General features: G+C 46.9%; 1 protein-coding gene across 4 annotated transcripts; it reads left to right on the top strand.

The window, feature by feature from the left end:
• LOC135878606 (olfactory receptor 5AP2-like) lies at nucleotides 1-8,293 on the top strand. 4 transcript variants are annotated; one of them, XM_065404312.1, is made up of 2 exons: nucleotides 1-12; nucleotides 7,367-8,293. In XM_065404312.1, exons 1-2 carry the CDS (start codon nucleotides 1-3, stop codon nucleotides 8,291-8,293), a joined length of 939 nt encoding a protein of 312 aa, XP_065260384.1. The 4 variants fall into 4 exon arrangements, with proteins under 4 accessions (XP_065260384.1, XP_065260387.1, XP_065260383.1 ...); XM_065404315.1 differs by lacking the exon at nucleotides 1-12 and adding an exon at nucleotides 5,945-5,977 and having other exon boundaries at nucleotides 7,391-8,293; XM_065404311.1 differs by lacking the exon at nucleotides 1-12 and adding an exon at nucleotides 6,181-6,216.
• The last annotated feature ends 7,413 nt before the right edge of the window (nucleotides 8,294-15,706 follow it).

Below are 15,706 nucleotides of genomic sequence, written 5' to 3'. Positions count from 1 at the left end.
ATGACCCTTGTGGTCCCTTCTAACCCTCTGGTTCTCTGATTCTAGGATCGGGGACTTTCTTACGTCTCTGGCTGTAGCTTTGTGGGCTAATGGCAAGGCAATGGCCTCCGAGGGTATGTCTGCCTGAACACTAAGCCCAGGACTGTTGTACACAGTCTTTTGGATTCGGTGTTTTCAAGCCTATGCTTGAGCATCCATACTGCATTGTAAACTTGGGTTTACAATCGCAGGGTCTCACATTTGTGCAGATGCATCTGTATTTCACTATGCAGACCTTCCGATTCAGGTCTGCCGCTTGACCGGTCCACACTGCAAAATGACAGGTCTTGAACTTTGACCCACCCCCCTAGCAGGGGTGTACGACCCAGTTTCTGAATGCTTGCTGACCTATGTCAGACTGATTTGTGTGTGGATGGAAGGGGGGACTTGGGCTCAAACTGGAGTCAGAACTCAGGCTTAGGCTAGGTCTACACTGCAGCGGGGGTCCGACCTAAGATACGCAACTTCAGCTACGTGAATACCGTAGCTGAAGTTGCGTATTTTAGGTCGGCTTACCTAGCGGTGAGGACGCGGGAAAGTCGACCGCTGCCGCGCTGCCGCCGACTCCGCTGCCGCCTCCTGCCGAGGTGGATTTCCGGAGTCGACGGCAGAGCGATCAGGGATCGATTTTACCGCGTCTTCACTAGACGCGGTAAGCCGATCCCCGATAAACCGATTGCTACCCGCCGGATCGGCGGGTAGTGAAGACAAAGCCTTAGGCTAGGTCTACACTGCAGCGGGGTTCCGACCTAAGATACGCAACTTCAGCTACGTGAATACCGTAGCTGAAGTTGCGTATTTTAGGTCGGCTTACCTAGTGGTGAGGACGCGGGAAAGTCGACCGCTGCCGCGCTGCCGCCGACTCCGCTGCCGCCTCCTGCCGAGGTGGATTTCCGGAGTCGACGGCAGAGCGATCAGGGATCGATTTTACCGCGTCTTCACTAGACGCGGTAAGTCGATCCCCGAAAAACCGATTGCTACCCGCCGGATCAGCGGGTAGTGAAGACAAAGCCTTAGTCTGCAGTGTAGATACACCCTGAGAGTTAATGGCTTGTCCTCTCTAGTTGGCAGAGCTGATGTGAGAGCACATGCCTTGGTTAGATCTTAACTCTGATGTCAAGGGACAGGTCTCTGTGTCATCGGCACTTCGCTAGGCAGCTTGCTGGTCTGAGGGCAAGGCACAAACATCATAGGCTCATCTTCTGTGGCTGATGTCAAAGGAGGGGAATCAGCACCTCTCTCTGTCATCTCAAAATGATCTATTCACCCGCCCCTCTGACCTTTCTCCCCCTGAATTTCTTTATCACCCTCTCTGCTCCTATATCCCTCACACCACAGCTGCCTCCTGCGTGTGGAACATGCTGCTGCTCTGGGCCAGGGTAACACCAGTGCTAGCTACTTATCCCTCTCCATTGTGTTTCTCTGAGAAAGACAGTGCAAGGGGGAGGAAACCAGCAAGGGGCAGAGGGAGGACAGTGAGAGGAAGAGGAAAAGGAGGAGGAAGATTTGTCTGCCTGCTCAGAAGATCTGGGAACAGATACTAGCAACTGTGAGGGGTAGCTAAAAGGGAAAATGTACTCTCCACCTCCAGATCCTACTTTGGAGGGACATTTTAGCTGGCATGAGTGACAGTGTCTCTCTAAGGGCCAGCATGTGACTATCACTCCAGAGAGGTGACACTTGGCAGATAACTTGAATACTAAAGATAGCTTCGAATGGCTCAACTACAGTTCCTGTTTACCTTTGAAAATAGGTTGATCAGACAGCAAAAGCACCAGGGAACTCTGGCCAAATACAGCCCTGAGTGCACATTCCCAAACCAGACTATTTCTCTGCAGAGCCAGGAAAAATGTGGGGAAACAATTTTGTAATAAAAAGTAATTTGGAGTTTTTTGGTAGCGTTCCTAATGGAACAATATTTTATTTGCTTGAACTTAGTCACAGAACAGGTTTTGAACAATTTTGAACAGTCTACATATTAAAATTTTGAAATGTCATTTTTCCCCTTTCTCCCCTTTTTGCCAATGAGTAATCTCTTGGTTGTTTGTTTATTGTTGGGTTTTTTTCCCCCACATTTGCCTTCATTTTTTCCTGGTACCATTCTGTCTCGTTATGCAATATCCTCAACTATGGAAAAGTGATGAAGCAGTAGAGGGAAAAATGTAACTCAGAAACTCTGTGATTTTTCTGAATTTGCCCCTGAAGAACATTTGTGAGGATGGAGAAGATTTGGAAAGCTACAGAGTACAAAAAGGAAATATGAAAAAAATCAAAGTAAAAACTGAAAAATACAAATATCACAGAGCTACAGATTACTTTCATGCCATTGCAGTCAGTCATGGAAAAAGGAGGTGAAAATAAAAGGGAGAGAAAAAGGAAAATGTAAAATTTTGAAATTTCAAAAATGTGTCCATTTTTCTAAAAGTTGTCAATTTTAGCTTTGACCATCATAAAATTTGATTGAAAATGACATTATCTGGACTGAGAAAACGTAGTTTCACACACACACACACACACACACACACACGCCCCCTCTCAGGAGATGTTCAGCTGAACTGTCTGAGGCTCAAATTCCCCTCTGATGCATGCCAGTATTCTCAATCATAGGTGCCGATTCTGTGTGTGCTCTGGGGCCGGAACACCCACAGAAAGAAAATAGTGGGTGCTCAGCACCCACTAGCAACCCACTGATCAGCTGTTTGGTGGTGGGCAGGAGGCACTGGGGGGAGAGGGCGGAGTAAGGGCGGGAAGAGGCAGAGCAAGGGCAGGGCCTCGGGAGAGGTGGCGGAGCAGGGCGAGAAGAGATGGAGTGAGGGTGGGGCCTCAGGGAGAGGGGCAGAATGGGAGTGGGATCTCGGGTGGAGTGGGGGTACAACACCCACCCAAAAAAATGCAAGTCAGTGCCTGTATTCTCAATGGAAGCCCCACTTACACCTTGAGAGGCACTGACCCTAAAGATCCTGTTGATCCTGAGGAGAGGGAGTCAGTGAGGGATCTCTTGTTCTTTCATTAGCTGTGGGGGGGTCAGCCAGCCATCTATAATGGCAAACTACCTCACACAAAGTCCTGACCTTCCATGGTCTTGGCCTTATCCAGTTGAGTGAGCTTTGGCATGGCCAGTGCCATTAGCTCACCTGGTATGATCTTACCAGCCTCCTGATTTCTCTGTCAGCCACATGGACTAACTCTGAAGGAGCCTCGACCCCCAGTGCTACACCAGGCATCTCCCCTAAAGGGGAAGGGAGTCTGGCCTGGGCCCTGAGCTGGAGGGGTATTAGGGAACTAGCTGGTTTATCAGGACTTCCATAACTCTCCTGCCTATAACAAGGATGTTCTATCTCTCTAAGGGGACAATGTGCCCGCTAGGCTAGGTCATATCATCAGAGGCTGTGCTTCTGAGACAGCACCCGGCCACACCTCCCAATGCATTTCAATGGAAGGGGCCATTTCCCCAGGCTTTTCACACCCTGCTACAGAAAGATTTTCCTCTCTTCTGTCTGGATCCCTCATGATGACCCTAACCTCCTAGTCATACATAGATGGACTTAAAAGGGAACACCTCTGGATCAGATTCTTAGCCAACTTCAATAAGCCTCTCTTAACCCATGTTAACCCATGTTTTTCCACACCCAAAATAAAAAATTCCACCCAAAGTCTAACTAAATAGGTTTAAAATTACGCCTTTAGTTAAACTGGTGTGGTTTTTTCACATAGACAAGGCCTAATCCTCAGTACCTCATTGCTCTTGAGTATAAAACAGAGACATGTGTAAGACACAAATCACAAGCACTAGGAAACAAGACCAACAAAGAGTGAAAGAGCAACTGGTGAATGGCATCACCAACATCCAGAAACTTCCACTGGGAGCAAAAGTCCATGTGAGGAAAGGAAAACCCAGCATGGCATTAAATAATAAATACTCTGAATCTGGCATCAGAACACAAACTGTTCCCATTGCTGTTCTTTCATCTGGAGGAACCACCTCTAGGGTCAAGATTCTTGACCCAGTCACTCTTTGGCATCTCTGCTGCCACCTAGAGGAAAATTGTGGTGTAGGTACCTGTTCCATAGAATATGGCTGAGACTATATTCATTTCACATAGACCAATAAATGGTTTCAAACAGGTCACTATTTTCAACACTGACTAGTTATTCTGGATGTCTCCATTTTTTTATTGCCCAACTCAATTTTCATTAAAGGATGCTGATTTCCCAAGGGTGAGAGCTCAACACTTTCTCACATTCAGGCCCCTTGGAGGTGTTTCAAGTTGGGCAACCAAAAAATCAAGACATGCAAAATCATTTTAACAATTTTGGCCTTCCAAGGGTGTCACCAAATCAGTCTGAGACTATTTCACAGCCACTGGTACAATTCTCATCCCACCCCAAAGATGCTCTCTAATTGCTTAGATTCATATACCTCCTGGAGGATCAGGTGCTCTGGGGACAAGGGACACCTCCATGGATCTTGTCCCAAAGACCTGCTCCTTAATAAACATAAACACCAATCAGCCAGGACAATCTTGTTTTTATCAGCATCTTGGGTTAAAGACAAATCCAGATTAAGCTGTAGAGCTAGACAGCACAAAAGAATTCCCAGTCCAGTGAAGACACCAGAAAAAAGGGGAAATCAGGGTTATCAGCATGGAGACCTGAACAGTCTCTTTCATTTATTTTCACATTTTAGGGTAGCCAATCCCTTTCACTCTCCAGACTGGAAACTACACACCCACAAATTGTGAGTAACATCCTTGGAAAAATTCATCCACGATATAAATGCCTTATGTTCAGTGGATTACCCACCAGAAGTAAATTTAGCTTTGTTTCTTTAGTTTACTTTGCTGACTACTGAATAAGGTGAGCATATTCTAGAATTGTTTCAAAGCAAACGGATTGTAATTTTTAAAAAATGAAGGGGTATTTAAAGAAACCAGACTACAGACAGAGAAAATTAACAAAATTGAGGAAGGAGGATTATTTAAATGCCGAGTTATGAGATAACTGGTTCTGTGGAGCACTCAGGCAAGATACTGACATCTGTTAGAGAGATGAATTATGAACAGCTTGCTACAATATCTACTTTGTGAAGCTAAAGAGCTGTTATTCTACAAGACACATGCTTGTTTTAATGAGAAGCAGCCTTGACTCTATGATTATGTATCTAAACAGAGTGTGATTTTTTTAATGAAAAATTAAAAGGTAGCACAATAAATAGACATTGAAATTGTAAGCCAGGTCTGAAGGAGCTCTCCCCTGACAGGCAGACCTGCTTTGCCAAAAGGATCAATTTTGGCTGTTTTGGGTTAAAATTCACTTCACTCTTGAATGCAGGGTTAATTTCATGTTATTATTCTTATTGTATGAGTGAAGGGTAGCAGAACTTTACTCACAATGCCCAAATAGGGGGGGTCACCCTAAATTAAACATCGCTAGCTAAGCAGGGAGTCATCATCATGCTAAATTCAAGTAAAAGTCAGAGAGAGTGAAGACACATGTTCTTATTTGTTGGTGGGGGCTCTCTTTAAAGAGTACTAGATACCATTTGAATCTCCTGCTCCAGTGTTTAAAGGTGGAGATTATCAGACTCAAGTGAAAGTCCTTGTTTCTGTTCAGTGATCACTAGAGCCTAGATCACTGATGAGCAGGGCTAGGGGGCTGAACTTTAGACTTGGTATGCGAATAGTTGTGCAGTGAAAGATAATGCAGAAGACACAGCAGCAGTGAGGTTCCCTACTACTCAGTGAAATCACTAAAAATTGGGCTGAGTGGTGGACCCTCAGAAGACAGCATTGCAGTGAGAGGCAGTGGCAGTGACAGTGGCTAGAAGCAACAGTGGTGAGCAGTGGCTAGAGCAAAGGCATTGCTCAGCCCCCACTTCAAGGGTGGGAGGTGAACCCACATGAACATGCCCCTGAACTCTGTGACTTTGCTGACTTTGGTCAACTGTGAGTGGGGTGCAGCGGAGGGAAAGGGCGGTGGACATTAGCCTGCCAGATTTTCACACCACTGAGGCAAAGGACTACTGCTCAGGGTACTGTGGAGTGGGTGTTTACTTATGGTTTGCAAATTAATGGTTCCCAAATTAACGCTGCATTTCCTCTCCCTTTTCATAAAAAAATTATTTTGTTATACATAGACTCCATGAGGAAGTATGGCTTCTTAGAAGTGCCATGGGTGGTGGCTAGTTTTACCAGATTTCTGGATAGGGGCTTGAGCCAGTTCTGTTTTTTGTTAAGAAGAACCCCTAGATATTGAACCCAGCCCTTGCTGCTGCCAACATCAGGTCTACACTAACCCCCCCACTTCGGACTAAGGTACGCAAATTCAGCTACGTTAATAACGTAGCTGAATTCGAAGTACCTTAGTCCGAAGTTACCGCGGTCCAGACGCGGCAGGAAGGCTCCCCCGTCGATGCTGCGTACTCCGCTCGCCAAGCTGGAGTACCAGCGTCGAAGGCGAGCACTTCCGGGATCGATCCGGGGCACTTCCGGGATCGATCCGGGATCGATTTATCGCATCTTAACCAGACGCGATAAATCGAACTCAGAAAACCGATTGCTTACATCCGGACCCGGATGTAAGTGAAGACGTACCCTGAGCAGAAGGGATATACTAATACACACACAGCAGCCATTAATTCTTTTTTCTTAAAACAGTTCCTATTGCAGTACATCACAAGAACAGCACTTACACATTATCCATTTAAAATGTAAATGACAACATCAGCGCTACAATATTTTTCTGTTTCCTGACATATGCTTATAATGTTCATTTTCCTGGGCAAACTTATTAAATTAGTAATTATACATTGGAATTAGTAGCAGGGGCACTGTGAGGAAGGGGAAGGATCTTATGAGGCGAGCTGATCAGGTCACCCAGCAGGGCAGGGGAGGGGAGCTGAGAGCAGTGGGAGCAGGAGAAGGGTGGGTTCGGGGAACAGATGCTATGGGGGTCCCAAGGCTGGAGACAGTGGCTGGAAGAGCAGAGGGGGTTTAGAGAGCAGGTGTTCCAAGGGAGGGAGAGAACCGGTAGGGCTAGAGGCAATAGGTGGGATAGCAGTGGGGTCTCATGGAGCAGGATTCCTGGGGATCTGGAAGAGATAGGGTCAGAGGGAGGCAGTGGGGAGGGCAATAGGGAGCAAAATATTGAGGAAACCAGGAAGCAGGAGGACTGGAAGCAGTAGTTGCAAAAGGTATTCTGCTGCCAAAATGTGGTAATCCAAGGGTAGCCAATTGTGTGTTTCTTATGAATTTGCCTTTCAGTTTGGTTCTACTCATCTGATTCCTCCTTTATATCAGCAGATCATGCATGTGTGGACATGGAGAAGGAAAATCACACCATGGTGACTGAGTTCATCCTCTCAGGGTTAACAGACAGTCCACAGATGAAGGCTCTGTGCTTTGCGGTGTTTTTAGCAATGTATCTTGTTATCCTGGTGGGGAATCTTGGGATGATTGTGTTAATCAAGATCAACCCCCGACTCCACACTCCCATGTACTTTTTCCTCAGCCACTTGTCTTTTCTAGATCTAAGTTATTCCTCAGCCATCACTCCTAAAATGCTGGTGAATTTCTTAGCAGAGAAAAACCACATTTCCTACCCCAGCTGTGCTGCACAGATGTTTTTCTTTGTCCTCTCTGGAAGCACAGAGTGCCTCCTGCTGGCCATGATGGCATATGACCGTTACCTGGCCATCTGTAACCCACTGCTCTACATAGGCCTCATGTCCCCGAGAGTGTGTGCCCAGCTGGTGGCCAGCTCTTATCTCATTGGCTTTGTGAATGCTATGATACAAACAATTTCTACATTTAGATTATCCTTCTGCAGCTCCAATGTCATCAATCATTTCTTCTGTGACATCCCCCCACTTCTAGCGCTCTCCTGCTCCAACACTCACATCAGTGCAATGGTGCTCTCTATATGTGCTATGTTTCTGGGCATATTCACGTCAGTGGAAATTCTTGTTTCCTATAGTTTCATTGTTTCCACCATTCTGAAGATCCGCTCTGGCGAAGGGAAACGTAAAGCATTCTCCACTTGTGCTTCCCACCTGATGGCGGTTACCATCTTCTATGGAACCACAGTCTTCATGTATCTGAGACCCAGTTCCAGCTATTCAATGGACCAGGAAAAGTGGGCTTCTGTGTTCTACACAGTGGTGATCCCCATGCTGAACCCCTTGATCTACAGCCTGAGGAACAAGGAAGTGAAGGTTGCCCTGAGAAGGATTCTACAGTGGAAGATACTTTCTTGAAGGAGGTGAAGATTTGCAAAAGATGCTGCTAGTTCTTTGATCACAATATTGAAACAACTGAGCAAATCCATGTTGACAAAAAATACAATGTAGTCCCCAAAATATCAGGATAAGACTTTATCTTTCTTCTAAAGGATAAATGCTGTTCCTAGTGACAAAATAGTTTGAAGTAGGAGGGGAAAGCCACCAGGACTGATTTTGATTTTTGGAGAGATTTTAAATTTGGTTGATGGAGGTATCTGTGTTGACATAATATACTTAGAAATCTGGAAATCATTTGGCTGTGTGTGTGCACAGGAAAAAGAAAAGGAAAAGGGGAGCAATGATGGAAACATTGAGCCTTGGGGTGGCTCTGGGGGATCAGACTGTCGCTTTGGTGGGGGTGCATGAAAACTCTGTGGGCACGGGGGAGGCAGTTACACCTTGTGTAAAATTAATATGGCTAATATAATGTTATGGAGGTTAAACTATTTCCCAGGATGTGTGCAGTGTATATTGGAAAGGGGGTAAAAGAAAAGCAAACAAAACATGGTACTTAATTAAAATCTTATTAGGGCTCCAAAAGGAGCCACAATAGATTGTGCTTTCTTTTTCAGATCTCTGTGTGTTTTGGAGCAGGAGATGTAAGTGAAAAGTAATCAGAACTTTGGTGAAAGTGGAATGTGTCCTTTTTAAGACAGTCTCTGAACTGCTAATAGCTTTGAATCCAAAGGCAAGCCAAGAAAGCCTCTGTGTAAATTCAAATTACCTAGCTGATGGGGGAAGGAGGAAACTACCCATAAGTAGCAGCACAAAGAACCCGCAAATAATAAATACATCTGGTCAGCAAACAAGCTACTAGAAGACTCAGATTATGGCCCTCCAGAAGAGGGAGGTGAAAAAACAAGTCAAGCCTGAAAATAAGGGGGACAGGTTAACCCTAAGGGGTGTGTGTGTGTGTGTGTGTGTGTGTGTGTGTGTGTGTGTGTGTGTGTGTGTGTGTGTGTGTGTGTGTGTGTGTGTGTGTGTGTGTGTGTCCAAAGCTAAAATCTGAAGCTGTCTCTCAGCTATTACCTAAAAATAAACTTAAAGCTTGGTACAGCAAAAAAACTATTGCAAACCTGGTCTGTTGTACAAGAGGGGAAACTAAGGCACACCACCTCATGAATTTCATAAATGACCAGTAAGTGGGGTAATTCACTAGCCTGACTATAAAACAATATAAGGACAGCCTGGAGGTAATTCTTCTGTTTTTCCTGCAATTAGCAAGAAAATTTGTAAAAGGAATTGGTATTATTATTAAGCAATAATCTGTCCCCACCAGAGGGGTGAAAATTGTTTTTTGTTTTGTTTTTCAGACACTCTACAAACAAGCTGGCGCCAGCAAAAAATAACCCAAAATACCATGGATCTATGTTTTGTGTGTTTGTCTGTGGTGTTTGTCTTGTTGCTAGCATGACGTGGGTGGGGGATGGCTTCAAAAGGCTGACCTGGGGGGGAAATGTGTATGGAAATGCAAAATGCTCAACTAGGAGGCCAGGACCTGTGTAATAGCTACCATGGTGCCTGAAAATAGAATGGCAACTAAGGTGGGCCCCACAAGCCCTATGGGAATAATGAGAAGGGGAGGAGCTCACTGGGAATCAATGGAGGGGTGTGTAAAATGGTGTAAATCCAGAGAAAATGTTTGTATGTGCCCGTCTCCTATAACTATGGAGGAGCAGGATCAATGGCCTATGGCAAGGGAAGGACAACTGGGTGTATTGTGTATAAGGTGTTTTGCTAAAAATGTACATATTACTAGGGGACACAATTACACCAGCCCATAACCAAACTACACACATCTATATGCTGCTATCTGGACTTTGGAGCACAAATGGATCTGTAAATCTTATTGCTGTGAATAATCAAACCGGGACATACTGCCTGATTCCATACCAAGTGGTTAAGTTGGTTTAAACAATAACCCATTTCTCTGTGGACATTCAATGGACTTATAATGTAAACAAAAGCATGCAAAACCTGCAGAGGCAGCTTGTTGCAACTGCCAGCAACTGGACACATTAAAATTTTAACCCTGTCAAAGGAGGAGAGGCAGTGTTTTGGTGGTGGCTCGGATATTAAACCATACTGCAGTGGTCAGGACGCGGTGTTGCTGTGAATTGTGTATTGGTAACTGTACTTGTGTTACGTTGCATATAAAAATAACCTATAAGTAATGTAGTAAGCTCTCCCCCCGCCGCAGTGTGCAAGACAACCCGAACCCAACCTTCTCGGGCCCACTATAATGGGAAGTCTGGAACACTAATTGAAATAGGTGTGGTATGCCCGTACGAGAAAAGGTGCAGGACACTGTACTACACAAGGGGCAGTGGGACAAATAAAATATCAACACCTTCCACCTTAATGTCTGGCCCTATCAGGAAATGTGTCGCCATATGTCCTATGCTTTTCCAGGGATACCTGGATCCCAAAAGAAAAAGAAAAAAAAGGGGTGGAGTGTTAGGATATAGATATTCAGGCCTGTCTGTAAAGGCCTATACTTTAGGAATTTACGTGTATTCTTATCACTTAGCTAGTTATAGAGGTATAAAAGAAAGAATCAAAATCACTGTCTGTCTGTGAAAGGGCCTTCTCGTATTGTGACAGTCTGAGGCCTGGTCTACACTACGAGTTTAGGTCGACTTTAGCAGCGTTAAATCGAATTAAGCCTAGACACGTTCACACGACGAAGCCCTTTCTTTTGACTTAAAGGGCCCTTTAAACCGGTTTCTTTACTCCACCTCTGATGAGGGGATTAGCGATAAAATCGGCCTTAGCGGGTCGGAATTGGGGTAGTGTGGACGGAATTCGACGTTATTGGCCTCCGGGAGCTATCCCACAGTGCTTCATTGTGACCGCTCTGGACAGCACTCTCAACTCAGATGCACTGACTAGGTAGACAGGAAAAGGCCCGCGAACGTTTGAATTTCATTTCCTGTTTGCTCAGCATGGAGAGCACAGGTGACCACGCAGAGCTCATCAGCACAGGTAACCATGATGGAGTCCCAGGATCGCAAAAGAGCTCCAGCATGGACAGAACGGGAGGTACGGGATCTGCTCGCCATATGGGGAGATGAATCAGTGCTAGCTGAACTCCGAAGCAGTAAACAAAATGGCAAAATATTAGAAAAGGTCTCCAAGGCCATGAAGGACAGAGGCCATAACAGGGACGCACAGCAGTGCTGCGTGAAAATTAAGGAGCTACGGCAAGCCTACCACAAAGCCAGAGAAGCAAACGGAAGGTCCGGGGCAGAGCCGCAAACATGCCGCTTCTACGCGGAGCTGCATGCCATTCTAGGGGGTGCAGCCACCACTACCCCAACCGCGTGCTATGACTCCCTCATTGGAGAAACACACAGGGAAGCGGGTTCGGGGTACAAGGAAGATGAGGATGGAGATAATGTAGATAGCTCACAGCAGCAAGGTAGCGGAGAAACCGGTTTCCCCAACAGCCAGGATATGTTTTTCACCCTGGACCTGGAACCAGTAACCCCCGAACTCACCCAAGGCGTGCTCCCAGACCCTGAGGGTACACAGGGGACCTCTGGTGAGTGTACCTTTGTAAATATTACACATGGTTTAAAAGCAAGCGTGTTTAATTTGCCCTGGCAATCGCGGCCAGTACAGCTACTGGAAAAGTCTGTTAACGTGTATGGGGATGGAGCGGAAATCCTCCAGGGACATCTCCAGAAAGCTCTCCTTCATGTACTCCCAAAGCCTTTGCAAAAGGTTTCTGGGGAGGGCTGCCTTATCCCATCCACCATGGTAGGACACTTTACCACGCCAGGCCAGTAGCACGTAGTCTGGAATCATTGCATAACAAAGCATGGCAGCGTATGGTCCCGGTGTTTGCTGGCATGCAGACAACATCCATTCCTTATCGCTCTTTGTTATCCTCAGGAGAGTGATATCATTCACGGTGACCTGGTTGAAATGGGGCGATTTTATTAAGGGGACATTCAGAGGTGCCCGTTCCTGCTCTGCTGAACAGAAATGTTCCCCGCTGTTAGCCACGCGGTGGGGGGAGGGGTGAAGTGATCATCCCAGAGAATGGGGTGTGGGGGGGGAGGGGGGTTAGTTGGGTTTGTGCTGCATGTTAACCCGGAAACCACAGCCCCTCCTTTTACATTGCAAACCCATTTTAAATGGCCAACCCAATGGGTGCTTGATAGGGGAAATGAGGGCGCTGCTGTTTGAAACCATTCCTACATGTTAAGAAGGGTAAAAAAGCCAAAAGACTGTGGCTTACCATGGCTGCCTGCAAGCCGAAATCTGTTGCCTGGCACTGCGTGAGTGATCTCTCACACCAAACCGGCAGGCCCTCAATATAAGAGGAAAAATGCGACCTTGTAACGAAAGCACATGTGCTGTGTAATGTGAACAGCAAAATTTAACGTGAAAGAGTGTACCCATTGTTCTCTAAAATGTGTCTTTTTTAACCATCTCTCCCTTCTCCTCCACCAGCTGCAAATATTTCTCCTTCACAGAGGCTAGTGAAGATTAGAAAGAGAAAACGGAGGACGCGGGACGATATGTTCACGGAGCTCCAGATGTCCTCCCACGCTGAGAGAGCACAGCAGAATGCGTGGAGGCAGTCAATGTCAGACTACAGAAAAGCACAATATGAACGAGAGGAGAGGTGGCGGGCTGAATCGCGGGATGAACAGAGCAAGTTGCGGGCTGAAGATGATAGGTGGTGTCAGCTTGCAGACAGAAGGCAAGAGTCGATGCTCCGGCTGCTGGAGCATCAAACTGATATGCTCCAGCGTATGGTTGAGCTGCAGGAAAGGCAGCAGGAGCCCCTGTGTAACCAACAGCCCTCCTCCCCAAGTTCCATAGCCTCCTCACCCAGACGCCCAAGAACACGGTGGGGGGGCCTCCGGCCACCCAGTCACTCCACCCCAGATGATTGCCCGAGCATCAGAAGGCTGGCCTTCAATAAGAGTTAAAGTTTTAAACTGCAGTGTGTCCTTTTCCTTCCCTCCTCCCCCACCCATCCCGGGCTACCTTGGCAATTATCCCCCTAGTTGTGTGATGAATTAATAAAGAATGCATGAATGTGAAGTAACAATGACTTTATTGCCTCTGCAAGCGGTGCTCGAAGGGGGGAGGGGAGGGTGGGGTGGTTGGTTTACAGGGAAGTAGACTGAACCGGGTGGGGGGGGGGGCGGAGGGTTCATCAAGGAGAAACAAACAGAAGTTTCACACCATAGCCTGGCCAGTCACAAAACTCGTTTTCAAAGCTTCTCTGATGCGCACCGTGCCCTGCTGTGCTCCTCTAACCGCCCCGGTGTCTGGCTGCGCGTAATCAGCGGCCAGGCGATTTGCCTCAACCTCCCACCCCGCCATAAATGTCTCTCCCTTACTCTCACAGATATTGTGGAGCGCACAGCAAGCAGCAATAACAATGGGGATATTCTTTTCGCTGAGGTCTGAGCGAGTCAGTAAGCTGCGCCAGGGCGCTTTTAAACGTCCAAATGCACATTCCACCACCATTCGGCACTTGCTCAGCCTGTAGTTGAACAGGTCCTGACTCCTATCCAGGCTGCCTGTGTACGGCTTCATGAGCCATGGCATTAAGGGGTAGGCTGGGTCCCCAAGGATCACGATAGGCATTTCAACATCCCCAACGGTTACTTTCTGGTCTGGGAAGAAAGTCCCTTCCTCCAGCTTTCGAAACAGAGCAGAGTGCCTGAAGACGCGAGCATCATGTACCTTTCCCGGCCATCCCACGTTGATGTTGGTGAAACGTCCCTTGTGATCCACCAGGGCTTGCAGCAGCATTGAAAAGTACCCCTTGCGGTTTATGTACTCGGTGGCTTGGTGCTCCGGTGCCAAGATAGGGATATGGGTTCCGTCTATGGCCCCACCACAGTTTTGGAATCCCATTGCAGCAAAGCCATCCACTATGGCCTGCACATTTCCCAGAGTCACTACCCTTGATATCACCAGGTCTTTCATTGCCCTGGCAACTTGGATCACAGCAGCCCCCACAGTAGATTTGCCTACTCCAAATTGATTCCCGACTGACCGGTAGCTGTCTGGCGTTGCAAGCTTCCACAGGGCTATCGCCACTCACTTCTCAACTGTGAGGGCTGCTCTCATCCTGGTATTCTGGCGCTTCAGGGCAGGGGAAAGCAAGTCACAAAGTTCCATGAAAGTGCCCTTACGCATGCGAAAGTTTCGCAGCCACTGGGAATCGTCCCACACCTGCAGCACGATGCGGTCCCACCAGTCTGTGCTTGTTTCCTGGGCCCAGAATCGGCGTTCCACGGCATGAACCTGCCCCAGTAACACCATGATTTGCACATTGCTGGGGCCTGTGCCTTGTGAGAGGTCTATGTCCATGTCAATTTCCTCATCACTCTCGTCGCCGCGCTGCAATCGCCTCCTCGGCTGGTCCTGGTTTTGCTTTGGCATGTCCTGGCTCTGCATATACTCCAGGACAATGCGCGTGGTGTTCATTGTGCTCATAATTGCCGCGGTGATCTGAGCGGGCTCCATGATCTCAGTGCTAGCTATGGCGCCTGGTCTGAAAAAAGGCGCGAAACTAGTATCTGACGGACCAGGGGAAGGAGGGAGGGAGGGAGGGGCGAGTGACAACATGGCGTACAGGTACAGGGAATTAAAATCAACAAAGGTAGCTGTGCATCAGGGAGAAACACAAACAACTGTCACACAGAATGGCCCCCCCCAAAGATTGAACTCAAAACCCTGGGTTTAGCATGCCGTTGATTTCATGGAGGGAGGGGGAAGCTAATGAATACAGAACAAATCTATTTTTTACATCTTAAGCTGGCAGCCGACGGTGCAGCATGACTGATAGTCACTGCAGTACGATGACGATGGATACCAGTCGTAATATACCATTGTCATAACTATAAAGGGAAGGGTGACAGCTCTCCTGTGTACAGTGCTGAGATCCCTCCTGGCCAGAGACTCCAAATCCTTTTACCTGTAAAGGGTTAAGAAGCTCGGGTAACCTGGCTGACACCTGACCCCAGGGACCAATAAGGGGACAGGATACTTTGAAATCTTGGGGGGGGAAAGGCTTTTGTGTGTGTCCTTTGTTTGAGGGGTTGTTCGCTCTTGGGACTGAGAGGGACCAGACATCAATCCAGGTTCTCCCCATCTTTCTAAACAAGTCTCTCTTATTTCAAAATTGTAAGTAAAAGCCAGGCAAGGCGTCTTAGATTTACTTTGTTTTCTCAACTTGTAAATGTACCTTTTACTAGAGTGCTTTTCTTGTTTGCTATACTTTGAACCTAAGACAGAGGGGATTCCTCTAAGCTCTTTAAGTTTGATTACCCTGTAAAGTTATTTTCCATACTGATTTTGCAGAGATGATTTTTACCTTTTGCTTTAATTAAAAGCCTTCTTTTTAAGAACCTG

The sequence above is a fragment of the Emys orbicularis genome, chromosome 4 (assembly GCF_028017835.1).
Source record: "Emys orbicularis isolate rEmyOrb1 chromosome 4, rEmyOrb1.hap1, whole genome shotgun sequence".
NCBI lineage: Eukaryota > Metazoa > Chordata > Testudines > Emydidae > Emys > Emys orbicularis.
Note: the sequence above shows the minus strand (reverse complement) of the source record. Positions and strands in the feature narration are given on the sequence as shown.

What these genes read in the sequence shown, in the direction of transcription:
- LOC135878606 (XM_065404311.1), top strand. Translation starts at nt 6,181, where the DNA reads ATGAGGAAGTATGGCTTCTTAGAAGTGCCATGGGTG. An exon ending in TCTTAGAAGTGCCATGGGTG is followed by an intron (nt 6,217 to 7,366) that starts GTGGCTAGTTTT and finishes GACATGGAGAAG; the next exon opens with GAAAATCACACCATGGTGAC.